We start from the raw sequence: 24,726 nt of genomic DNA on the forward strand, positions 1-24,726 counted from the left end.
TTTTTGAACACAACCGGTCTAGGCCGGGATCAAGGACTGTGTTAAAAGTCCCTCCCATAATCAGCCTGTGCGAGTCCAGGTCAGGTATCTTCCCCAGCAGTCTCTTAATAAAAGCCACATCATCCCAGTTTGGGGCATATACATTGACCAAAACTACCCTCATCCCCTGAAGCTTGCCTCTCACCATGACAAATCTGCCTCCCCCATCCGAGATTGTGCTGCCCACCTCGAATTGCACCCGTTTGTTGACCAAAATCGTGACATCCCTGGTTCTAGTGTCCAGCCCCAAGTGGAAGACCTGGCTAATCCAGCCCTTCCTCAATCTGACCTGGTCAGATACTTTCAGATGGGTCTCCTGAAGCATTATTACGTCCGCCTTCAGCGCCCTCAGATGCGGGAACACACGTGCCCTCTTTACCGGCCCGTTTAACCCTCTAACGTTCCAGGTGATCAGTCTTGTTGAGGGGCACCGTGCCCCCCCCCCCACCCATCAACTACCTCCTTTCTTGGGGCTGCCCCCCAACCTGGCTTCCGTAGACTAGCTCACCCAGCTAGCTTGGTGACTCTTGACTCTGGCGCCAACAAGTCTCCCACCTATTGTTCCCTCTGACCCATCCTCCCCGCCCATCAACACCACTTCCCAAAACCAGCCATCCTCGAGCAATTGCTCTGAAAAGAAACAAAAAAACAAGAAACAAAGAAAACCCTGACGCTAGTGCAAATCGAATAAAACAGAATAAGTAATAGGCACTTCCAACCATCCCAATCCAAACACAAAAAGCACCCAGCGCCAAATACCTTAACTAGCCTCTTTATCCAACGACATCTTAAATACAGGAGAGACAAAAAAATAGGAAAAAAACACAACACAAGACAAACGTATAAACATTGTTTTGTGTCTTTTTAACACAAGTCCTAAAAGTCCCAGTTCGTCACCAGCCCTTCTCTCTTGGCCATCGTGTTGCACGTTTTACTATGGGCGTAAAACGCGTTTATTGGAGTGTATTAACACGCCTCCGAGTTCGACGTGTGCTTAACACTACTAGGCTCTGTTCTATGTAATTATTTAGCTCTGGAGTCGCCAGTTGCCGTATAGGCAACGTCACAAGTATTCCAAGGTCAAGTTCAAAGTAATAAAGACGATACACCGATTAGTAAAGTTCAAACGATCAATATTTATTATACAGTTATAATAAATACTCATGCACACTAAGAGACTAAGCTATAACTAAACTTAAGTGAACAGAATACTTATCTAACAGGAACAGGCAAGGTCAGAGAACGAGGCCTTCGTCCTGGTTTTGTCTGCAGCCTTCAGCAAGCGTTCTGGTACTTGGGAGTCTAGTGGGCTTGGATCGCGTAGCGAGCGTTGAACTTACGGTTTCGGCGGCTGGTGCTCAACGGCTGGAGTCAGGATGCAAGATGTCAGTCAGAGCCGGAGCACGGGTTTAACAGACCAGGCTCTGTGGGGAATTTGCTTTTATACCCCTCTCTAATGTCCTTGCCCCCTTCTAGGCGGGCTCTACCTTTCGGTACCGATTGGAACGTTTCCAAACGGCTACCTTCGAAATCCTCCAATGCGGGGCTTTCCTCGATGTTGGGGGGGTGGTTTCGATATTCGTTACTCTGGTGCCATCCTGTCTACTCCACCAATTAAGTGCTATATTGAGATGGAAATGTTGCCATTGTGTGTGCCTGGATCTGGGCCGCCTCATCGGAATGTTAAGCGCTTTGCCATTAACACCTTTGGCTTGGAGATCTGCACCTGGCCAGAAAACTGGTTTGCTGCTTGCAAAATGCTAATTAGTTGAGAGCAGGCTGTCTGTTCTCACTAAACAGGCTTTCCCTGCTGTCCTCCATTTTAGTTTGGCTCAGTGTCCATTTTGCGTGGCCAGCATGGCTACATTCCCTCCTTGTGATCCTCACAATCATACTATTGTGAAGGATCACCTATGTACTTTGCCTTCCTTGTGTTCTGACCTCTTGCCAGTTCCTGTTCTACTCTGTTCTGAACTATGGGAAGAAGAGAAAAAAAAATTTTAACTAACATTTCTACTTGGCCCTATGTCAAAGGGACATGCATTACTACAACTGGGAACCTCTACCTATCACTATTAACCTTAACCTTAACTTAAACATTTAATCACTCTAAAACCTTAACCATTCATACCACAACATCACACTTCCCAACTCGGCAGTCGAGTATGGAACAATATAATACATGGCTGAATTTTTATTTACAGAGTGTTGTAATCAGTGAGGGGTTGAGGGGTTTGGTGGAATCCGAAGATGGGGGATTGAACTCTATAGATGGGTGAGGTGCTGGAACGAGAGGCTCTCCTCTTCCATTTCCTCAACCTGAGGGTCTGCACTAGGATGATGAGGATCGCGATCACCAACAGTGATTCGATTATGTAGGACATGGAGTACCACGTCATGAATTTAGTACACCAGGTCTGAACCTCGCTGATCAGAGCTGAGCACTGGGGGTTTGCTGTAATTGAAGCATTTACGGTGGGGGTTGTGGGGGAAACGTGTCTTGTTTCCACACATATACATATGACATTAAACAGTAATAAGTGGGCTTCCATCATTTTGCTGGTCTTCTTCTTTCTCTTCCTTCTTCCTCCGGTATTGACAATCCTGGCTTCGACCTCTGTCTCGTCCTTTGAAACCTTTGGGATCAAGCACAGTATCTGTCAATACACAGTTTAAGACCTTTGCTTGTTAGTGCATCTGTCTTTCAAAACCCAATTGACCCTTTAAAATGGCTGGCTAAGTCACACCCTGTGACTCCCCTCATTTTTTTTTTTCAAAAAGCGAATTTAAAGACCAGCATACACCTAACAATCCTTCCTTCTGCGAGCCGTCTCGCAGGCTTTGCTGATTTACCATCCGAATGTTCCCGGATGTAAATAGCATGTGGGATGGCGGCCGAAGGGCTACCTAACGTAAAATGAAAACAAACTTGGAAACAAACATCCGAATGAGTTGCGTATGGGCCGCGACGGGTATGAGTTGGATGGGATCCCCGGGTAGGGCGTGCTGTGCCATACCCGAGCTTGGCTGACCAAGGGTTGGTTCTCAGACAGGGCGGGTCCTCAGTGCCGTTTGTCCACTGCCTGAGTAACCTGGAAAGAAAAACGGGTATGAATGTGTTGACCATGACTTGCAGCCTCTATTTCGCCGAATAGAGGGGCACCTAAAAAAAAAACCAAGGGAGCCAAGATGCTCCAACTGAGGACATCACTGAAGTTCTCAGAGATATCTGCGGACAAGCTATTTGGCGTGTGGCCTTACAACTTTGGAAAGGATCTCCAATCAAACCGAAGTTCTCAAAAGTTTCGGCAGACAAGCTAACGTGTATGTGAGGTGGTCACAATCTTTTCAGCTGAAAAGAAGATGTCCATCCTCCAGCTGAACAATGTACAATCCTGAGACAAACAAACATAAAACGAAGACAAACATACGTGCAGGTTCCATCAGAAAGGACATCGTTTCCCTCAAACGATTCCTATCTTACATCATCTGGACACCTCACTTTGATTCTGCCTCTGTGAACAGGGTCACAAAGGGGTTGCCGTGTCGGGATTCAGACATTGCGTCGTCCTGCTCTCCCGGATCCCACACCCTTGTGTGGATCAGGCATGAAACTTTGGAATTGTGTGACCGGGGGTCACTCTCGTCATTGCGGACAAGTCTGTAGGAATTGTCCCTGTGCCATTGTGTAGTGTCGAGTGTGTTGTCGGGGTAGTCGGGGTCGGGTGGTGGTTCTGGGTATTTGAGGTAGGTGACTTCCATGGGGTCACTGGAGTCGGGGTCGTAGTTGGTGCAGTGTGGGCTGTATGGCTGTGTGCTGTCGCTGTCTTCAGAGTCAGTGTCAGTCCTGCTGTCTCTGCTGTGGCAGCTTGTGGGCGTGTCGGGGCGTGGTCTGTAGTGGTCTGTGGGCGGAGTCGTGGGCGAGTCCGTTGATGAACTGGTCTGTGAGGGGGATGGTGGAAAAGTGTTTCTGGTGGGCGGGGTGAAGTGTTCTGCTGCATCCAGCAGGACATGGTGAGCATGGTTGGCCTGTGTTCCATATGCCTTTAACTGGTTTATATGGAACCACGCGGTCTTCCCATTAGGATACTTTATTCTGTAAACGGAGGGGCTAATTTTGTCCGAAATTGAGTAGGGACCGGAATATTTTGGAGCCAAAAAACTGCTGGGGTTATAAACAGATAACATTACCTGTTGCCCAACCTGGAATTCTGTGGTGTGTACGGTCTTATTGAAACAGGCAGTACGTTGCTGTCGGCGTTTCCCTAGCTGGACTGCGGCTGCGAGCTGTGCAGACCTCACAGTCTCAACTAGATCTTTAACTGCCTTTTCATGTGTGAGGGCCGTCACTTCGGGGCTTGTCATGTCCAGTCCTAAAAGGAATTCTGTACCTTTCATAGGGCGTCCGGTCATGAGTGTATGTGGTGTGTATCCTGTAGATGTGGAGACAGTGTTCCTTATGAACATGAGTGCAAATGGGAGCACTGAATCCCATGTGGAATTGTTCTGTTGAACCATTTTCCTGAGGGTAGTTTTTAGGGTCCGATTCATGCGCTCCACAATCCCGCTGGACTGTGGATGATACGCAATATGGAAGTTCTGTTTGATTCCGAATATTGTCAGGACGTTCCTCATGACCCGTCCTGTAAAGTGAGATCCCTGGTCCGAATCGATACTTCGGGGTAAACCCCATCTCGTGAAGATGTGGTGGGTCAGGATCTTTGCAGCTGTCTTAGCTGTGTTTGTTCGTGAGGGAAATGCCTCTACCCATTTGGTAAAGGTATCTATCACCACCAGAACGTATTTATAGCCATTCCGACAAGGGGGCAATGGACCTATAAAATCGATCTGGAGGTTTGTCCAAGGGCCGTTAACTGGGCGAGTATGCCGAAGTTGTGCTTTCTTAGAATACCTCTCCGGGTTATTCTGAGCACAAATCAGGCAATTCTCAATGTAGTGCGTTACATCAGTCCTGAGATTAGGCCACCAACAGAGTTGCCTGAGGTGCCTCGTTGTTGCATCAATTCCCTGATGCCCGTGTCCGTCATGGAACAAGGCAATCATCTGATTCCTGTCCTGCTTCGGGACCACATAAAGTTGGTCCTTAATGATCACACCCTCATGTGTGGTCAGTGTGTGTTTAAAGTGCTCGTACGCAGGCACAAAGTTTCCCTTGAAAACCTCCCTGAGGTCTCCGTCCTGTTTCTGTGCTGCCACGAGATCTTTAACCTCTGTTTGTGAGACTTGTACTGCGCTCACAGGGGCGCTAGCTGGTGCGCTAGCTGGGGGGGTCCATAAGTGTCCTCTCCTGGAACCTGCCTTAGCCAATGCGTCGGCTTTTACATTCCCAGGGGGTGATGACCTATGGTGGCTGCGAACTTTTATAATGCCGAAGGTCCTGTCCTTCGCTTTCTCTAGGATATGCTGGAGTAAGGGGGCTGATGGAAGGGGTTTTCCGTCTGCGGAGACAAAACCTCGTGTCCTCCACAGGGGCAGAAAATCTGTTAGGCTATTGCATACATATAAGCTGTCTGAATATATGTCTGCTGGGCTGGGGAAAGAATCGGGGTGGTCCACTATGTACGCTATGGCTGCTAGCTCTGCTGCCTGCGCGCCTAAGTGACCTGGTAACTTAAGAGCTATCTCTTCGAGAGCGCGCCCCTGCGCGTCCTCTACATAGATGCCGCATCCTGTGATACGCTCACCATTTAAAACTGTGGAGGAACCGTCTACATAAATCCTCAAGGGTCCACACGTGTCTGTGGGCTGGGGGCTTTGTTTCGGGTTCCCAATCTTCCTGGGGGGTGTTTTTGCTAAAAAGGGTCCTGTGTTATGCAGGGGAGCTACAATTTCACAGTCATGGGGCTGTCCGGGGTATTGGAGGTTGTCTGCTAAGTATGTGTGTGTGCGTGTCCGTTTTACAGTAATGTCCCGTCCTTGTAAAAGTAGGGTCCACCTAGCTGCCCTAATCTGGCTAACTGAACCGTCCTTCAGTCGACCGTCTAGTAGTAACTGTGTGGGTGTGTGTTCGGTTAGAATGGTGATGGGGTTTAGTCCGGTTATGTATGAAAAATACTGTACTGCCCAGAAGACAGCAAGGAGGTGCCTCTCACAGGCTGAAAATCCTTGTTCTACCGGGTCTAACAGTCGGGAGGCATAAGCCACTGGTCTTAGCTGCTCGTGCCGTTCCTGAAGCAACACGGCCGAGAGGGTTAGATCTGTGCTAGCTACCTCGATTGCGTACGGGGAAAGTTGGTCGGGGACTAGCAGCGCGGGTGCTGCATTAAGGGCTCGTTTTAACTCTTCCACAGCGCCTGTATGCTGCGGAAGCCATTCCCAGGGAGCTCCTTTCTTAAGGAGGTCTGAAAGTGGGGCGGCTTTTGTCGCGAATCCGTCGATGTGGTTCCGACAATAGCCAACCAGTCCTAAAAACGACCGGAGGGCTGAAACATTCTGGGGAAGGGGCAATTTGACAATCGAATCAATTCTTTTGAATTCGATCTCGCGTTTGCCGTGCGTGATGACTGATCCCAAATACATCACTTTACTTTCCAATATTTGGGCCTTTTTCGGGTTAACTTTACAGCCAATTTCAGTTAAGAGTTCCAGGAGTTCGGCCAGAAGCGAAATGTGCTCTGCCTTTGTGTCTGTCTGCAGTAGTAGGTTGTCTACATACTGTACCAGACATTCAGGTCGGGAAAATTTTTCTAATCCACTTGCCAGCTGTCGGTGGAAAATGGAGGGTGAATTGTGGAATCCTTGTGGGAGGCATGTCCACGTGTACTGCTGAGTTTTAAAAGTGAATGCGAATTTGTATTGGCACGCTTTTGCCAATGGTATGGACCAGAATCCGTTACTGATATCCAATACCGTGAAGTACTTGGCGTTGAGACCCTGCTTGAGCATGGTCTCGGGACTAGTAGCTACCGTTGGGGCTACTGCGGGGGTTACTTTGTTGAGTTCCCGATAATCGATGGTCAGACGCCATGATCCATCGGGCTTCCTCACTGGCCAAATAGGGGCATTGTTGGTGGAGGCTACCGTTCTCAGTACACCTTGGTCCAACAAGCTACCTATAACCTTTTCTATTTCCACCTCTGCCTCGAGGGGAAATCTGTATTGCTTTTGCGGTCGGGGGTCCTGTCCGGTAACATGAACTTGTCCAGTCATTCTGCCACAGTCATGACGGTGACTTGCAAATGCTGTCCTGTGTTTGTTTAGTAGGGCCTTAATTTGCCTGTCGGTGTGGAGTGTAGTCAGGTCGAATGAGTACTCTCCCACTGCGCTAATCCGATTAGCGTAGTCTCCTACTGTGAGGGTGGCTGGGGCTCTGTCTGATCTTGCCATTCGCCAGACACACTGGTTCACTGGGTCGAACGACAAGCTGTGAGCGTTCATAAAATCGATCCCCAGGATGTGTTCTGCTGTCCGGGGAAGATTTACTAGAACTACGGGGTGCCTTGTGCTAATGTTCCCTAGCTGGATCGCTACGGGTGCTGTGATATGTCCCTGCTGCGAGTGTCCGGTGAACCCGCTAAGTGTGATGGTGGAGGTGGTCGGCCACGTGTCTGAGTGTGCCGTGGTTGTGGAGTTAATGGTGGTGCGGGATCCTCCTGTGCCCCACAGTAACTCTATGGGCTTCCCTTTGACTTTCGCTGTGACTACGGGCCTCCCTGATGAGTCCCATAGTGTGTCACAGACCCAAGTGGGGGAGCCCGAACACCGTCAGTTCGTCTCGTCCACATTGGTGGGTCCTGACTGTACTACTACATTGTGGATGGGTTTTGCTTTGTTGCGGTTCAGAGTGCCTGTCTGCTGGCCTCTCTGAGATCGCTGGGGTGCATTACACTCTTTTGCCCAATGCCCTAACTGTCCACAGTTATAGCATTCCTGTCCTTTCTGTTGTGGGCTGCTCTTGCCTTCATTTACCCATGCGGGCTTCTGGTGCTCTCTGACTGCTTGGATATCTGCAGCAGCCTGAGCCTCTTCTGGGGATCTAACCTTTCCTTTTGCCTGAAGCGATTGCTCCCAAGCGCGGGACAATCTTTTCAGGACCCATTTTTCGTTATGGGCCTCTTCTGAGGGGTCATAGCTATTGCAAGCGCTCTGTCCTGCTTCTGTTGCGTGTGAGATAATTGTGCGCGTCCACTTAACCATGTTTTCACGGGTTAAATGCGCTCTATCTAGCTGTCCGAAAACTGCGCTGAAATGAATCCACAGCCTTCCTGCGAATGCTGTGGGGTGTTCGGATCTCTTCTGCCTGCACTTATTCAATCCTTCTACGGGGTCACCTCTATTGTACCCGATGGCATCTAAAATGGCGGTGTGCATCTCCTCTAGGCTGCCTCCTGCCACGTTTTGTGGGTCGGGGAGGGCTGCTACTACGCTCTGGTCTAAGCTCAGCACGGTGAGCTTAACCTGCTCTCTCTCATCCAGGCCGTACATGGTAGCCTGCTGCTTTACTTTAGCGAAAAACTGGTGGGGGTCTGCGGTGGGGAGGAACGGAGTGATCTTTTCACAAGCGTCCCTTAGCTGGGTTACTGTTAAAGGGGTGGTGTAAGTTATGTCTGGGGCGCCTTCGGATTCGGCTTTTCTCTGCGTGGTTACGGGATTCATGGGTGCGGTTATGGTCTGAGCTGTGGGGGGTTGGGGTGCCTGTCGTTTCTGCTGAGCTGCGGGCGCACATGTTCCCTGAACATAACGCTGCGCTGTCTCGCTTAATTCCTGCCAATCTGGGGCATTTTCCCCATCTAACTGTGCTCCAAAGGTGCTTTGGAAGCCATTCTGCACCGAAAGCAGAGATTGCAATTCCGCAATCTGTTTCCTGCATTTCGCGTGGTCAACTGTGCTTTGTCTTTGTTCGGTCGTTGCAGCATGGAGTGCTCTCAAAGCTGCTTTGAGATCGGAACATTGCCTCTGCAATGCCTCCACCTGCTTTTCCGATTCCTGTCTTATCAGAACGGCACGTTGCACGTCCTGATAGGCTTTCTCATACTGGGTCTGGGAACTGTTCAGATGAGCTAGACAAGACTGGTGAGCCCTCTTGGCATCATCCACCTCTCTATCCTTCTCTGCCAACTTCCCTTTTAATTCCAGGTTTTCTTTCTCGACGTCCCTGACATCGACCTTACTCATCCTATTCCTCTCCTCTAAATCTGTCCGGAGCGTCCTGATGACCTCCTCTGCGCCTCGCAACTGTGCCAAACAGGACACAATCGCCATCGGCTTGCGTGCTTTACCTAGATTCCTTTTGTGTATTTGAGAGAGGTTCTCCCACCAAGTATGACCTATACTCCCGGGACCTGTCTCCTCATTTGCACAAAACTCTTTCCAAAGGGGCCATCCCTTTCCCTGCAGATATTTGCGGAGTTCCAGCTCCCACGTGGGACACTGGCCTACCCTGCTACTGCTGCTGGTCGCTGCGACCACAAACTTTGCTGGATCCATCAGACGTTCCATTGCCTGCATGGCCATTTCCTCTGACTCTCTTTTTATAATTTGGAACAGGGGGTTGTTGGGGTGGTGTTTCGAGAAACGGGTACGGCTTACGCTATTTTCCGATCACAAAACTACCGAAAGTTTGTCGCAACAAAAAGCTTTCAGTTTTACCTTACAGCCCTGTTAGTACGCATGCACTAAACACACTTCCGAATTTCGCTTATTATTTTGAACACCTTGAATACTTGTGATCTCTTTCTTTCTCTGCAATTTGGAGTTCTAATTCAAATTTCAGGGTCCTGGACACTGTGGTGTTTCCACTTACAACAGGGTCAATACCGGAGTCGCCACTAAATGTTGCACGTTTTCCTATGGGCGTAAAACGCGTTTATTGGAGTGTATTAACACGCCTCCGAGTTCGACGTGTGCTTAACACTACTAGGCTCTGTTCTATGTAATTATTTAGCTCTGGAGTCGCCAGTTGCCGTATAGGCAACGTCACAAGTATTCCAAGGTCAAGTTCAAAGTAATAAAGACGATACACCGATTAGTAAAGTTCAAACGATCAATATTTATTATACAGTTATAAGAAATACTCATGCACACTAAGAGACTAAGCTATAACTAAACTTAAGTGAACAGAATACTTATCTAACAGGAACAGGCAAGGTCAGAGAACGAGGCCTTCGTCCTGGTTTTGTCTGCAGCCTTCAGCAAGCGTTCTGGTACTTGGGAGTCTAGTGGGCTTGGATCGCGTAGCGAGCGTTGAACTTACGGTTTCGGCGGCTGGTGCTCAACGGCTGGAGTCAGGATGCAAGATGTCAGTCAGAGCCGGAGCACGGGTTTAACAGACCGGGCTCTGTGGGGAATTTGCTTTTATACCCCTCTCTAATGTCCTTGCCCCCTTCTAGGCGGGCTCTACCTTTCGGTACCGATTGGAACGTTTCCAAACGGCTACCTTCGAAATCCTCCAATGCGGGGCTTTCCTCGATGTTGGGGGGGGTGGTTTCGATATTCGTTACTCTGGTGCCATCCTGTCTACTCCACCAATTAAGTGCTATATTGAGATGGAAATGTTGCCATTGTGTGTGCCTGGATCTGGGCCGCCTCATCGGAATGTTAAGCGCTTTGCCATTAACACCTTTGGCTTGGAGATCTGCACCTGGCCAGAAAACTGGTTTGCTGCTTGCAAAATGCTAATTAGTTGAGAGCAGGCTGTCTGTTCTCACTAAACAGGCTTTCCCTGCTGTCCTCCATTTTAGTTTGGCTCAGTGTCCATTTTGCGTGGCCAGCATGGCTACAATCGCATCGTCGGGTTCCTCAAAGAAATGGTGCCGTCCCTCGTGCGTGACCCACAGGCGCGTCGGGTACCAGTGGCGGACCTACATTTTTGGGGCCCTGAAGCTTGAACTGCTATGGAGGCCATTCGCAACCAGCAATGAGGTCTGGGTAACCACTGTTATCTTCTTCAATAGGGTTGTTCCACGACAGATCACCACAAAGTTTAAAAAAATTTAACCACTACATCTCAGATTTTGATTAAAATTGCTGTACTGGTTCATCTCACATGTCAAAGTCACTGGTGTGAATGAAAATTTCCTATGCCTTATAGTTTTCAAGTTATGGGGGGATGAAAATTAGGTAAGTGTTATACATGCATGGTGCATCATAGAATGATGAAATAAAACATAGAAAAGACTTCAGTCAATATAATATTTTATTTTAGACACCTAATATACTTGTAATATAGTATTAGCCTAGGCTATGCGGTCGTAGCCTACCTTCCGTTCACCTCTTCATAAAAACAATAGGCTTAGGCTAATCTAACACTATTTCACCTTTATTACTTACCTTACTTTTCTAAATATAACATTTATTTTTGAGTCGGGGTAATTAAAATATTGTATCCTTATGAACACTTTATTGAAAAAAATCCTTGTCTAGATCGTTCTCAGAGTGCTATCATGTTAAAAATTCACGTTAGCATTGCAATTGCCTTTTCAACGGCTTCCCTTTTTTGTTACAACACGTCATCTACTGTTTATATTTCTGTCATAAATGTTAATAGTGTTTTTAATTATTTATAATTATTTTATATTAAATATATTTAGAATGAAACATCCTTAATTTGAGCGTTTTTTCGTTTATGGCTAGCCTACATGATACTTTAATAACCTTTTCATTTTTATTTTAACTATTATTTTGTATTGAATTATACTATATTATTAATATTATTTTTTTTTTAAAAACCCCTTCTCATACAGTAGACCCAAAATTTTTAAGCAATGTGGACTTAAGTCGCTTCTGGGGCCCCTCCAGGATTAGGGGCCCTGAGGCTTAAGCTTCATTAGTTTCACAGTGGATCCGCCCCTGCCGGGTACAGCAGCCCAAACTTCACCCGCTTCTTAAACAGAATCTCTTTGACTTGCATGTAGCCTGCCCTTCTTCTGGCCACCTCCACGCTCATGTCCTGGTAGATGCGCAAGACACTGTTATTCCAATGGCAGCTTTGCGTGCTTGGCCCACTGCAGCACCCGCTCCTTGTCCAGGAACCTGACTATCATCGCTCGGGGGGGGGGGTCCCATTCGCGGCTGCCTAGCCAGCACTCTATACGCCCTGTCCACCTCCACCGGGCGAGGGAAGACATCATCTCCCAACAGCTTCTAGAACATGTCCGCCACATACGCTGCAGCATCCTCTCCCTCAGCCCCCTCCGGGAGGCCAGCGATTCACAAATTCTGCCGACGAGACCTATTTTCCACATCCTCCGCCCTTTCCAGGAGCCTTTTCTGGCTGCTCCTTCAGCCTCGCCATCTCCGCCTCCACCTCCTACTCCTACTCCTCCAGCGCCTTTTGCAGCTTCTGGATCGTCCGATCCTGGGCATCCAGCCTGTGCTCCAGGTGCTCAATAGATTTTTGAATCGGGTCTAAACTGTCCCGTTGCAACGCGGTAAAGCCCTCTTGAATGACCTTCAGCAAATGCTCCGTCGTTGGCTGGGCTGTCTGCACCAGGGTCCGGACATCGGCTGTGTTGTCCTCAACAGCAGCTTCTACACTGCCCTTGTTTGCCCACTTCTTCAGCTGTTTGCGATTCTTGCTGCTTCTTAATTCCATACACCTATGTCTGGAGTCAGTGCCTGAGTTCCTATGCCTTCAGATCCACCACTCAAAAGTAGAAAACAGTCGGGGAAAAAGGTCCAAAGATCCGACCAGATCGAGAGCCACCAAATGTGCGACTTACTCCTCCATAGCTGCCACTGGAAGTCTGATCTTCACTTTTAATTAACAAATCATCTTCTCTAGTTTTGGATTTGTTTCTGTGCTTTTTAGTTTTAATTCACAAATCATCTTCTTTAGTTTTGGATTTGTTAATGTGCTCTTCACTTTGGATGCTGCAAACTGCTTGTTCCAGGGTGTTGTGAAAGTTATTTTCAACTGCTGGTTGAAGTTCAGGCAACGTTGTGCCTTTTGAGGTAAAAGATTTGGTTGTTGTACCTTTGTGATGTTCGGGCAGTTTCCCTTTAAGTGGGTGTGGTCTGAGTCTTCTGATGTCATGTGTAATAATCGATTGCGTATGCACAAATCGGTCTTTGGACGGTGTGCGACCTTTTTTCAAATGCGCATGCGCAGCTTCTTGAGCATATGCGTACTTGTTTGAATCGGAGGTGCCGCGATGAGGAAGCTGGTTTGAAAGCTGAGACATCATTTTAACAGACTCGACCTCGTGGTGGACCTTTGTGCCGTTTTCATGGTAGTAAAACTCATTATATTGTTCTTTACTTTTTTTATGAGTTAAACACTTTTGAATCCCAATTTCCAGCATTAATATTTTCTGTTTTAATAATGATTCACTTAAACATTCAGCACATATTTACAATTTGGTCTCTGAGCATTGAATCTCTTGAAGCAGCAAAGTTTCAGACTTGTGCTATTGATTTTAAATCTGAGACAAAGCTGTTGAATAATTCTCTCGGAGATATCATTGTTCTGCATTTTGCAATGGGTTTCAAATTTTCTAAACATTACAGTAAGTTTGGTTTTGTCCTCTCTTTCAGAGCAAGTGAAAGAGTTGTATATTTTTACAGCCTGCTGCCCTGTAAAGGATTAAAGCAGAGCTATTTTTCTAGCTTCAGAAGCGGTGTTCAAATCATGTTCTTCCATAAAGAAATGGACTTGCTTTTTAAAAAGTTTCCAATTAGATTTAAGATTGCCGTTTGTTTGGAGTAGACGTGGAGCTTGAACTTGGTCCATCAAGCCGATTGGTCTTCGAGGGATCTGAATGCTGCAAAGCCTTCCAAAGTCAAATATCCGGTACGAATTTTGTTTGCTTTTTTCTTTCTTTCTAGTTCTATCTAATCTGGCTAGTAAGCTTTCTTGAAGTCACGTCCTGGTACAATATTATATTACTATTTCTGATAGTAAATGTTGTATTGCTTTGTGCAATATAAGTTACTCACTTGCGCCTTCCAGAATGATCTTTAACTCGATGTTGATTAACACTCGTTGTTTTCCAATTAGAACGAATACTTTATTGAGTAATGTTGACAAATTAACTGTGAGTTTGTTGTCTCTCCAATGCTTAAACTAGATGTTACATGAAAAAGATTAACTCAGAAGTACTTATGATTATCTACACTGTGCTGAGCTGTCTTTGTATGCTTGTGGTCACTAGACCCTGTTCCTGTGAAGAGGCTGATCCTGGCTTCAGTCTGTCTATTTATACATCACTCATGCTGCCCTCTAGTGATTACATTAATTACATTAACCCGTTGTGTATATACAAATAGATATGCAGATCACTACAATTGGGATTGTACCTTTCGACCACTTTAAACCATAATGAATTTCTAGGCTATTTTTAACCACTTTTAACAAGCTAAAGCTCTATAGTTAAGCTGAGATGCAAAATTCAGATGAAACAGTGGCACTTTTGGTGAAGGTTTAATTTCAGTGACAAATTTCCACAGGCAATTTTCATTATAAATATTGACCCAAAAATATACAATGTAAAAATTGACAAAATAATAATAATAATCTTTATTAGTGTCATAAGTAGGCTTACATCATTCTCCCCGTGTTTGCGTGGGTTTCGCCCCCACAACCTAAAAATGTGCAAGCTAGGTGGATTGGCCATGCTAAATTGCCCCTTAATTGAAAAAAAAATGAATTGAAAAAATTTATTAAAAAATAAAAAAATAAGTAGGCTTACATTAACACTGCAATTACGCTACTGTGAAAAGCCCCTAATCGCCACACCCGGTGCCTGTTGGGGTGCACTGAAGGAGAATTCGGAATGTCCAATTCACCAAACAAGCACGTCTTATGGGACTTGTGGGTGGAAACCGGAGCACCCGGAGGAAACCCACGCAGACACGGGGAGAACATGCAGAATCCTCACAGACAGTGACCCAAGCTGGGAATCAAACCGGGTCCCTGGCGCTGTAAAACAACAGTGCTAACCTCTATAGGGGCTGGTTTAGTACAGTGGGCTAAACAGCTAGCTGGTAATGCAGACCAAAGCCAGCAGAGCGGGTACAATTCCTGTACCAGTCTCCCTGAACAGGCTCCGAGATGTGGTGACTAGGGGCTTTTCACTGTAACTTCATTGAAGCCATTGTGACAATAAGCAATTATTATTATTATTATGCTACCGTGCTGCCTAAAACTATAGGTGAATTTTTTCAGTCTGGAGAATAAGTGCAACAGCGAGCGGGAAAGTCAGTGTGATTCCCACTGGGCAGCAAGGTGGATGAACGTTTGCAATCTTCGATTTTTCAGCGAATTCATTTTGATATAGTGGTATTGTCACTGGACTTGTAAACTAGAGACCCAAGGTAATGCTCTGGGGTCACATGTTTGAATCCCACCGTGGCAGGTGGTGGAATTTGAATGCAATCAATAAAAATCTGGAATTAAAAGTCTAATGATGACCATGAAAACATTGTCGATTGTCATAAAAACCCATCTAGTTCACTAATGGTCTGGTTTACCTGTGACTCCAGATCAACAGCAGTGTAGCAAGCCATTCAGTTGTATCAAGCTGCTAGAAAGTCAACATGGAATCAAACCAGATGGACCACCCAACATTGACCTAGACACCTAGGCACCCAAAACAGAAATGGCAAACTCTACCCTGTCATCCCTTGGTATGTCCCACTGGCAGGACAGACCCAGCAGAGGTGGTGGCACAGTGGTGTACAGTCAGGAGGGAGTAAACTTGGGAACTCTCAACATTGACTCTGGACTCAATGTCATTTCATGGCATCAGATCAAATATGGTCACAGAAAGCTCCTGCTGATTACCAAACACTGCCCAACCCCGAAACCACTCCTATCGCACTCAGCTGATGAATCAGGTGAATGTCACTGAAAAGAAGTACTGAGAATGGTAAGGGCACAGAATGCACTCTTGGAGGGAAACTTCAATGTCCATCATCGACAGTGTCTTGGCAGCACCAACACAGACTGAGTTGGCCGAATCCGATAGACCATAAGATGTAGGAGCAGAAGGAGGCCATTCAGCCCATTGACCTGCTCCAGCATTCAATGAGATCATGACTCGCTGTTGAATGAGGGGACCAGCAAAAGCGCTGACAAGATGGCGGATGCCGGACTGCATGTTGGGGCCGAACTGCTTATGGTGGAGAAGATGACCGAGGTGATGGCTGTGGAGCTGGAAAACTAGTTTGCGAGGCACATGGAGGCTTTGAGGAAGGAGATGGCAGTCGCATTGAAGTCATTGGTGGAAGAGGCAATCACCCCGGTGAGGGTTGCTGTGGCAAAGACATCGGCCGAGGTGTGAGAGCAGGGCGAAAAGATGAAGGAAGTGGAGGAGGCCATGTCGCAGCACAGCGACCAGTTCACCTCGATGGGGATGGTGGTGGAGGTCAACAGAGGACTGCGAGCAAAGCTCAAGGACTTGGAGAATCGCTCGAGGTGGCACAATCTGAGAATTGTGGGCTTGCCCGAAGGGACAGAGGGCCCAAGGCCAACAGAGTACTTCGCTAAGAGGTTGGTGGAGTTGATGGGGGAGGGTGAGAACCCCTCCTGGTATGAGCCAGACCGAGCTCATCGGTCATTAAGGCTGTTTTGTTATGCTCTTGGCGTAGCGTAGCATAAGCTGCTTCCTTGATGTGCACTCTGACAAAGGAAGGTTCATACTTGGAGATAGCTTTAACACATTTATTAAACTGTTAACGATTCTCCTACTTGGATTCAACTCTCCTGTTAATCCTGCTATAGCTACTCAGACTGATGAACAAGCCTGCTACAATCCACGTGGTGGGTGTGATGTGTTCCAAATCAACCCTGTGTACTCACTGAGTGTCTCCACTGGAAAGAGGAAGATCATGTATGGGTTGGTGTAATGCCCCCCTGTGGTAGTGTCACCTCTGTGTGTATCGTGAATGCCCATTGGTCATGTCTTATCTTACTGACCTATTGGTTGAATGTCTGTGTGTCATGTCTCTGGTGCTCCCTCGAGTGTCTATCTAGTCTACCTGTATTTACATTAACCCCTTGTGTATGTACAGTGATGCATATCACCACAAAGGCCGAAGCCCAAAGTGAATGAGCCGCCAAGAGCAGTAATTATCTGCTTCCATAAGTACTGTATGAAGGAGAAGGTGTTAAACTGGGTGAAGCAGAAGCGCAAAGTGCAGTGGGATGGTGTTGGAGTTCGGATCTACCAGGACTTGACGGTGGAGTTAGCAAAAAGACGAGCGGCATTCGGATGAGTGAAGGTGGCACTGTACAATAAGTCATTCGGTATGGAATACCCGGCGAAGCTGAGGGTGACGTATAATGCCAAAGACTTTTATTTCGAGACAGCGGAGGTGGCTGAGGCGTTCATGAGGGCAGGAGGCTTGGGACAGATGTGAGGAGCGGAGCTGGAAGAGAGACTGTGGACTGTGATTGGGGACCTGCAAAATGTATAAATGCTATAACTTTCTTTTTATTGAAGTGTATTGTAATTTACTTCACTTCACATTGTTACAGATTTCAAGTTATTGGTTGGGCTGATTGGCAGTCTGTGTTGCAACAGTTATATCTTATTTTAGTGAATTGTATGTGTTGAATTGTTGTTTTTGTTTTTTCTTTCTCTGCGACTGGGTAGGAGGGGACGATATATCTTGGCAGGGGAAGCCACTTGCGCTAGCTAACTAAAGTTGCTAGTGAACGGAGATGAGTTGAGAGGAGGGCTGTGGACATTGGAGCCTGGTTAGCAGGTTTTGATGAGCCGACCAGCGAGCGAGGGGGGAAGGGATCGATGCAGGGAGATGTATTTTTGAGAGGAATACGGAGAGGGGGGGGGGGGGGGGGGGGGGGGGGGGGGGGGTTGGGAGGGGGGGAAAGGGTTCGATGTTAATAATGGATAGGGGCGGGTCACGCTCATGGGGCAGGGCCCAGCGGTATGATGACGGTGGATAAGAAGGTTGGGGGGAGTGAGAGACCTCCAGTTAGGATAGTCACGTGGAACGTGAGGGATGTCCAGTCAAGAGGTCACGGGTGCTTGCACATCTTAAAAGTTTGAAAGCCGATGTAGCAATGCTGCAGGAGACTCATTTGAGGGTGAAGGACCAGGTGAGACTTAAAAAGGGCTGGGTTAGTCAGGTGTTTCACTCTGGATTTGATGTAAGGGCTCGAGGGGTAGCGATAATGGTCAGCAAAAGAGTATGCTTCCAGATGGATAATATGGTGGCAGATCAGCGGGTAAATATGTGATTGTGACAGGGGCGCTGGAGGGGAGGTTAGTGGCGCTGTGTTAAGTGTATATCATCCCAATTGGGACGATGTGGGATTTGCAAAGAAGGTGTTTGGGGCCATCCCCAACTTGGACATACACAAACTGATAGTGGGGGAGACTGAACTTGGTGCAGGAGCCAAGGTTGGACAGGTCACGGCCGCGCTCGTGGTCCCATCAAGGGGGGGGGGGGGGGGGGGGGGGCGAAGGCGTTGGCTGGGCTAATGGCGGAAACGGGAGGGGTGGACCCTTGGAGGTTTCTGCACCCGAGGGAACGGGAGTACTCATTTTTTCTCAGCAGTCCATAAGGTATACACGCAGATCGACTTTTCTGTGGTGGGGAAGGCTTTGTGGCTGGGGTTAAGGGGTCAGAATACTCGGCAATTGCAGTGTCAGATCACGCTCCGCATTGGGTGGATATGGTACTGGAGAAGGGGGTAGCGCAGAGGCCGGGGTGGAAATTAGATGTGGGACTGTTGGGGGACCAAGGGTTCTGCGACAAAATTGAAAAGGTAATTGAGGAATATGTAGGTTTCAATTGTACGGGTGAGGTGTCAAAGGCAGTTGTCTGGGAGGCTCTAAAGGTGGTGGTGAGGGGTGAGGTGATCTCGTTTAAGGCCAGGGTGGACAAAGAGGAGACATTGAAGGGGCAGAGGGTAATAGATGAGATGTTGGAGGTAGAGAGGAGTTACGCAAAAGATGGGGACGCAGCGAAGTTGGAAAAGAGGAATTAACTACACTCGAGCTTTGACCGACTGTCCACCAGGAAGGCTGTGCGCCAACTGAGACGAGCAAGGGGTGCATTTTACGAGCATGAAGATAAGGCTGTTAGCAGGTCAGCTCCGGAGGGAAACAGTGGCAAGGGAAATTGTTCAGGTGAGGGACAGGGCAGGGAAGTTGGTGGTGGCTCTGGATCTGATTAACAAGGCCTTTGAGGAATTTTATGAGAGGTTGTACAGGTCAGAGCCACCTGGGGGAGACCGGGAGATGCAGGAATTTCCACATGGGTTGGAGTACCCAAGGTTAAAAGAGGGGGAAAGGGCTACATTAGAAGGAGCGATAGTGCAGCAGGAGATAAAAGATGCGATTGGGAGGGTGCAGTCGGGGAAGGTGGCAGGGCCGAATGGGTTTCCGGTGGAATATTATAAAAAATTCAACGATAAGCTGGCACCCCTGATGGTGGGGATGTTTGATGAGGTGATAGGGAAGGGGGTGTTGCCACAAACTTTGGGGCAGGCATCGATTTCCCTGTTGCTAAAAAAAGATAAGCACCCAACGAAGTGTGGGTCGTATAGGCCCATATCACTTCTGAATGTGGATGCAAAAGTATTGGCGAAGGTACTGGCAGAGAGGCTGGTGGAGTGCCTCCCGAAGGTGATAGGTGAAGATCAGACTGGGTTCGTGAGAGGGAGCCAGCTCTTTTCAAACATTAAAAGGGTATTGAACGCCGTTATGGCACCGGCGGAGGGGAAGGAAACAGAGGTGGTTGTGGTATTGGACGCTGAGAAGGTGTTTGACTGGGTAGAATGGGGGTACTTGATGGCAGTTCTGGAGCGGTTTGGGATTGGACCAGGATTTTTGAACTGAGTAAAGCTACTATATAAGGAGCCAAGGGTGAGTGTCCGCACAAACAACATCAGCTCGAGATACATTTCTCTCCACCGTGGGACTAGGCAGGGATGTCCTATGTTCCCCCTGCTGTTTGCACTCGCGAAGGAGCCGTTGGCCATTGCATTAAGAGGACTGGGGATATGGAAAGGAATAGTGCGCGGGGGGGGGGGGGGGGGGGGGAATAGAGCATAGGGTGTCCTTATATGCCGATGACCTGCTGTCCGTGTCGAAACTGAGTGTGTAGATAGGTGGAATATTGGGGCTGCTTCGGGTGTCTGGGTCTTTCTTGGGGTACAAACTAAATCTAGACAAGAGTGAGTATTTTGTGGTGTCTCGGCCAGGGGTGGGGGCAGAGGTGGGGGGGCTGCCATTCCGTAGGGCAGGGACTCACTTTAGGTACCTGGGGGTGCAGGTTGCCCAGGAGTGGGGGGGGGGGGGGGGGTCTGCAGATACAACATTTCTAGTTTGGTGGGGAGAGTGAAAGCCGATCTGGCAAGGTGGGATGGTCTCCCTCTGTCACTGGCGGGTCGGGTACAGGCGGTTAAAATGTATTTGTTGCCGCGATTTCTGTTTATTTTCCAATGGCTGCCGATTTTCCTGCCAAAGGCTTTTTTCAGAGAGATTGAGGGAAAAATTACTTTGTTCATATGGGGAAGGAAGGTGGCCAGAGTTAGAAAGGTGCTGCTACAGAGGGAATGGCAGGCAGAGGGTTTGGGTCTTCCAAACCTGATGTATTAATAATGGAATGTGGAGAAGGTGCGGTGCTGGGTCAGAGGGGTTGATTCCCAGTGGGTCAGAATGGAGGAGAGTTTGTGCAGGGGGTAGAGATTGAAAGCACTAGCAATGGCGCCGCTACCGATGGCCTCGGGGAAATAGCTTCATTGAGAATTTGGAGGCAGTTTCGCCAACATTCGGGTTGGGGGCAGGGTCAAGGGAAATGCCGATTCGGAGGAACCACAGATTTGAGCCAGGGAAGTGGGATGGAAATTTTCGGAACTGGGATGAGAAAGGGATGAAGACACAAAAAGATTTGTTTCCTAGGGGTCGGTTTGCAGGATTGAAGGAGCTGGAAGCGAAGTATGGGCTGGAGCAGGGGTAAATGTTTAGATACATGCAGGTTCGAGATTTTGCCAGAAAGGAGATACAGGGCTTCCTGGTTGAGCCGGCCTCCACATTGCTGGGGGAGGTGCTGACGCAAGGGGGACTGGTGGAGGGGGTAGTGTCGGCGGTTTACGGAGTTATTTTAGAAGAGGAGAAGGCACCACTGGAAGGGATCAAAGCAAAGTGGAAGGAAGAGTTGGGAGAGGATATGGACGAGGGCTTCTGGTGTGAGGTGCTCCGGAGAGTGAACACCTCCAACTCGTGCGTAAGGTTGGGGCTGATACACCTGAAGGTGGTATACAGAGCGCACCTCATGAGGGCGAGGATGAGCTGATTCTTTGAAGGAGTAGAAGATGCGTATGAACATTGCGGAGGTTGCGGGTGGGTGGGGGTGGGGGGGGGGGGTGGGGGGGGGGTGCTAATCACGTTCATATGTAACTTGAAGGATGTTACAAGTTACAGAGGAACATAGATAAGCTGCAGAGCTGGGCTGACAGGTGACAAATGGAGTTTAATGTAGAGAAGTGTGAGGTGATTCATTTTGGAAGGAATAACAGAAAGGCAGAGTACAGGGCTAATGGTAAGATTCTTGGTAGTGTGGACGAGCAGAGAGATGTCCATGTCGGTGTCCATGTCCATAGATCCCTGAAAGTTGCCACCCAGGTTGAGAGGGTTGTTAAGAAGGCGTACAGTGTGTTAGCTTTTATTGGTAGAGGAATTGAGTTTCGGAGCCATGAGGTCATGTTGCAGTTGTACAAAACTCTGGTGCGGCCGCATTTGGAGTATTGTGTGCAGTTCTGGTTGCCACATTATAGGAAGGATGTGGAAGCATTGGAAAGGGTACAGAGGAGATTTACAAGAATGTTGCCTGGTATGGAGGGAAGATCATATGAGGAAAGGCTGAAGGACTTGAGGCTGTTTTCGTTAGAGAGAAGAAGGTTAAGAGGTGACTTAATTGAGGCATACAAGATGATCAGAGGATTAGATAGGGTGGACAGTGAGAGCCTTTTTTCCTCGGATGGTGATGTCCAGCACGAGGGGACATAGCTTTAAATTGAGGGGAGATAGATATAGGACAGATGTCAGAGGTAGGTTCTTTACTCAGAGAGTAGTAAGGGCGTGGAATGCCCTGCCTGCAACAGTAGTGGACTCGCCAACACTAAACGCATTCAAATGGTCATTGGATAGGCATATGGACGATAAGGAAATAGTGTAGAGGGACTTTAGAGGGGTTTCACAGGACGGCGCAACATCGTGGGCCGAAGGGCCTGTACTGCGCTGTAATGTTCTATGTTCTATATGTTTTGGTCCTGATCAAAGCTAGAGGATTACTGGAAGGAAGTTTTCAGGGTAATTTCTAAAGTAGTGCACGTGAAACCGGATCCGGGTCCCCGGGAGGCCATATTTGGGGTGTCGGACCAGCCGGGGTTGGAAGTGGGTGCGGAGGAAGATGTTGTAGCCTTCGCCTCGTTGATTGCCCGAAGGCGGATCCTGATAGGTTGGAGAGCAACCTCTCCACCCTGTGCCCTGGCGTGACGGGGGGACCTGTTGGAATTCTTGACTCTTGAGAAGGTTAAGTTTGAACTGAGGGGAAGGATGGAGGGGTTCTACAATGCATGGGCATTATTCATTATGCACTTTCAAGAAATGGATAACATTGAACATTAGTTGGGGCGGGTGGGTGGGAGGGTTGGAGATAGGGGGGCGGTATGTGTTAATGGTGACTATGGGTGATCCCTGATTTCTTTTTGTCATTTGTTTATGTAAACATGCGGGTTAATATTTGGCGTTTGGATGGAGGATGAGATCGTTGTTATTGATATGGGGATTGACATATTTGTTACTGATTATTGTTTATTGTTGGTTGGTGTAAATGTGGGAGAAAGTGTGAAAAAGGAGAATAAAAAATATTTTAAAAAAAAATACTATCCTTAACTTCATTGGTTAACCTGGCCTTACATAGTCATACTCACAGAATCATCCCTTACAGACAATGGCCCAGACACCACTATCATCATTCCTGGGTATGTCCTGTCTCACTAGCAGGACAGACCCAGTAGAAATGGCGGCAAAGTGGTATACAATCAGGAGGGAGTTGCTCTGGGAGTCCTCAACATCAATTCTGAACCCATAAAGTCTCATGGCTTCATGTTAAACATGGGCAAGGAAACCTCCTGCTGATTACCACGTACCAGCCACTATCAGCTGATGAATCAGTGCTCTTCCATGTTGAACATCACTTGGAGGAAGCACTGAGGGTGGCAGGGGCGCAGAATGTGATTTGGGTGGGGACATCAATGTCCATCACCAAGAGTAGCTTGGTAGTACCTCCACAGACCGGGCTGGCCGGGTCCTAAAGGACATTGCTGCTCGACTGGGACTGCAGCAGGTGTTGAGGGAACAAACAAGAAGGGAAAACATACTCTCATCCTCACCAATCTGCCTGCTGCAGATGCATCTGTCCATGACAGTATCGGTAAAAGTGACCACCGCACAGTCCTTGTAGAGATAAAGTCCCGTCTTCACACTGAGGATACCCTACATCGTGTTGTATGGCACTACTACCCTGATAAATGGGATAGACTTAGAACATATCTAGCAACTCCAGACTGGACATCCATGAGGCGTTGTGGGCCGTTAGCAGCAGCAGAATTGTATTCGACTACAATCTGCAACCTCATGGTCCAGCATATCCCCCACTCTAGCATTACCACCAAATCAGGGGATCAACCCTGATTCAATGATGAGCGCAAGAGTGTGTGCCAGGAGCAACATCGGGCATACCAAAAAATTAGGTGTCGACCTGGTGAAGCTACAACACAGGACTACTTGTGTGCCAAAAAGTATAAGCAGCAAGTATAGACTTGGAGCTAAGCAATTCCACAACAAATGCATCAGATCTAAGCTCTGTAGTCCTGCCACATCCAGCCGTGAATGGTGGTGGACAAGTAAACAACTCACTGGAGGAGGAGCCCAGCACATATGTGCAAAAGACAAGGCTGAGGCATTCGCAAAAATCTTCAGCCAGAAGTACATTGAGTACATTGAACATACAGTGCAGAAAGAGGCCATTCGGCCCATCGAGTCTGCACCGACCCACTTAAGTCCTCACTTCCACCCCATCCCCGTAACCCAATAACCCCCCCTAACCTTTTTTGATCACTAAGGACAATTTATCATGGCCAATTGACCTAACCTGCACGTCTTTGGACTGTGGGAGGAAACCCACGCAGACACGGGGAGAACGTGCAGACTCCGCACAGACAGTGATCCAGCGGGGAATCGAACCTGGGACCCTGGCACTGTGAAGCCACAGTGCTATCCACTTGTGCTACCGTGCTGCCAGTGGATGAGTGCCGAGTGGATGATCAATTTCGGTCTCCTCCAGAGGTTCCCAGCATCATAGATCTCACTCTTCAGTCAATACGATTCATTCCATGTGATACCAGGAAATGGTTGAAGCCACTGGATACTGCAAAGGCTATGGCCCTGATAATATCCCAGCAATAATACTGCAGACTTGTGCTGCAGAACTTGCCGCGTCCCTTGCCAAGCTGTTCCAGTACAGCTTCAACACTGGCATCCAGCCGGCAATGTTGGAAGTTTCCCAGGTGTTCCGTGTACACAAGAAACAGCAATCCAGCCAATTACCGCTCTATCAGTTTACGCTCCATCACCAGCAAAATGATGGAAGGAGTACTTAAAAGTGCTTTCAAATGGCACTTACTCAGCAATGACCTGCTCATGGACACTTAGTTTGGGTTCTCCCAGGGTCACTCAGCTCCTGACCTCA

The 24,726-nt window shown here is 48.0% G+C and overlaps 1 protein-coding gene across 9 annotated transcripts in view; it reads right to left on the reverse strand.

Annotated features, from left to right (window-relative positions):
- LOC119951075 (coiled-coil and C2 domain-containing protein 2A-like) overlaps window positions 1–24,726 on the reverse strand; it is a 610,180-nt gene that overhangs the window by 99,278 nt on the left and 486,176 nt on the right. For 7 of the 9 annotated variants that reach the window (XM_038774113.1, XM_038774116.1, XM_038774118.1 and 4 more), the window contains one exon: window positions 13,955–14,004. The exons of the other annotated variants lie outside the window; for them this stretch is intronic. In XM_038774113.1, the coding sequence (XP_038630041.1) occupies window positions 13,993–14,004 (12 nt within the window). In that variant the 3' untranslated portion in view covers window positions 13,955–13,992. Of the gene's footprint in view, window positions 1–13,954; window positions 14,005–24,726 lie in introns of those variants that run through there. 9 annotated transcript variants of the gene reach the window in all.

The sequence above is a fragment of the Scyliorhinus canicula genome, chromosome 16, assembly GCF_902713615.1.
Source record: "Scyliorhinus canicula chromosome 16, sScyCan1.1, whole genome shotgun sequence".
NCBI classification, from domain to species: Eukaryota; Metazoa; Chordata; class Chondrichthyes; order Carcharhiniformes; family Scyliorhinidae; genus Scyliorhinus; species Scyliorhinus canicula.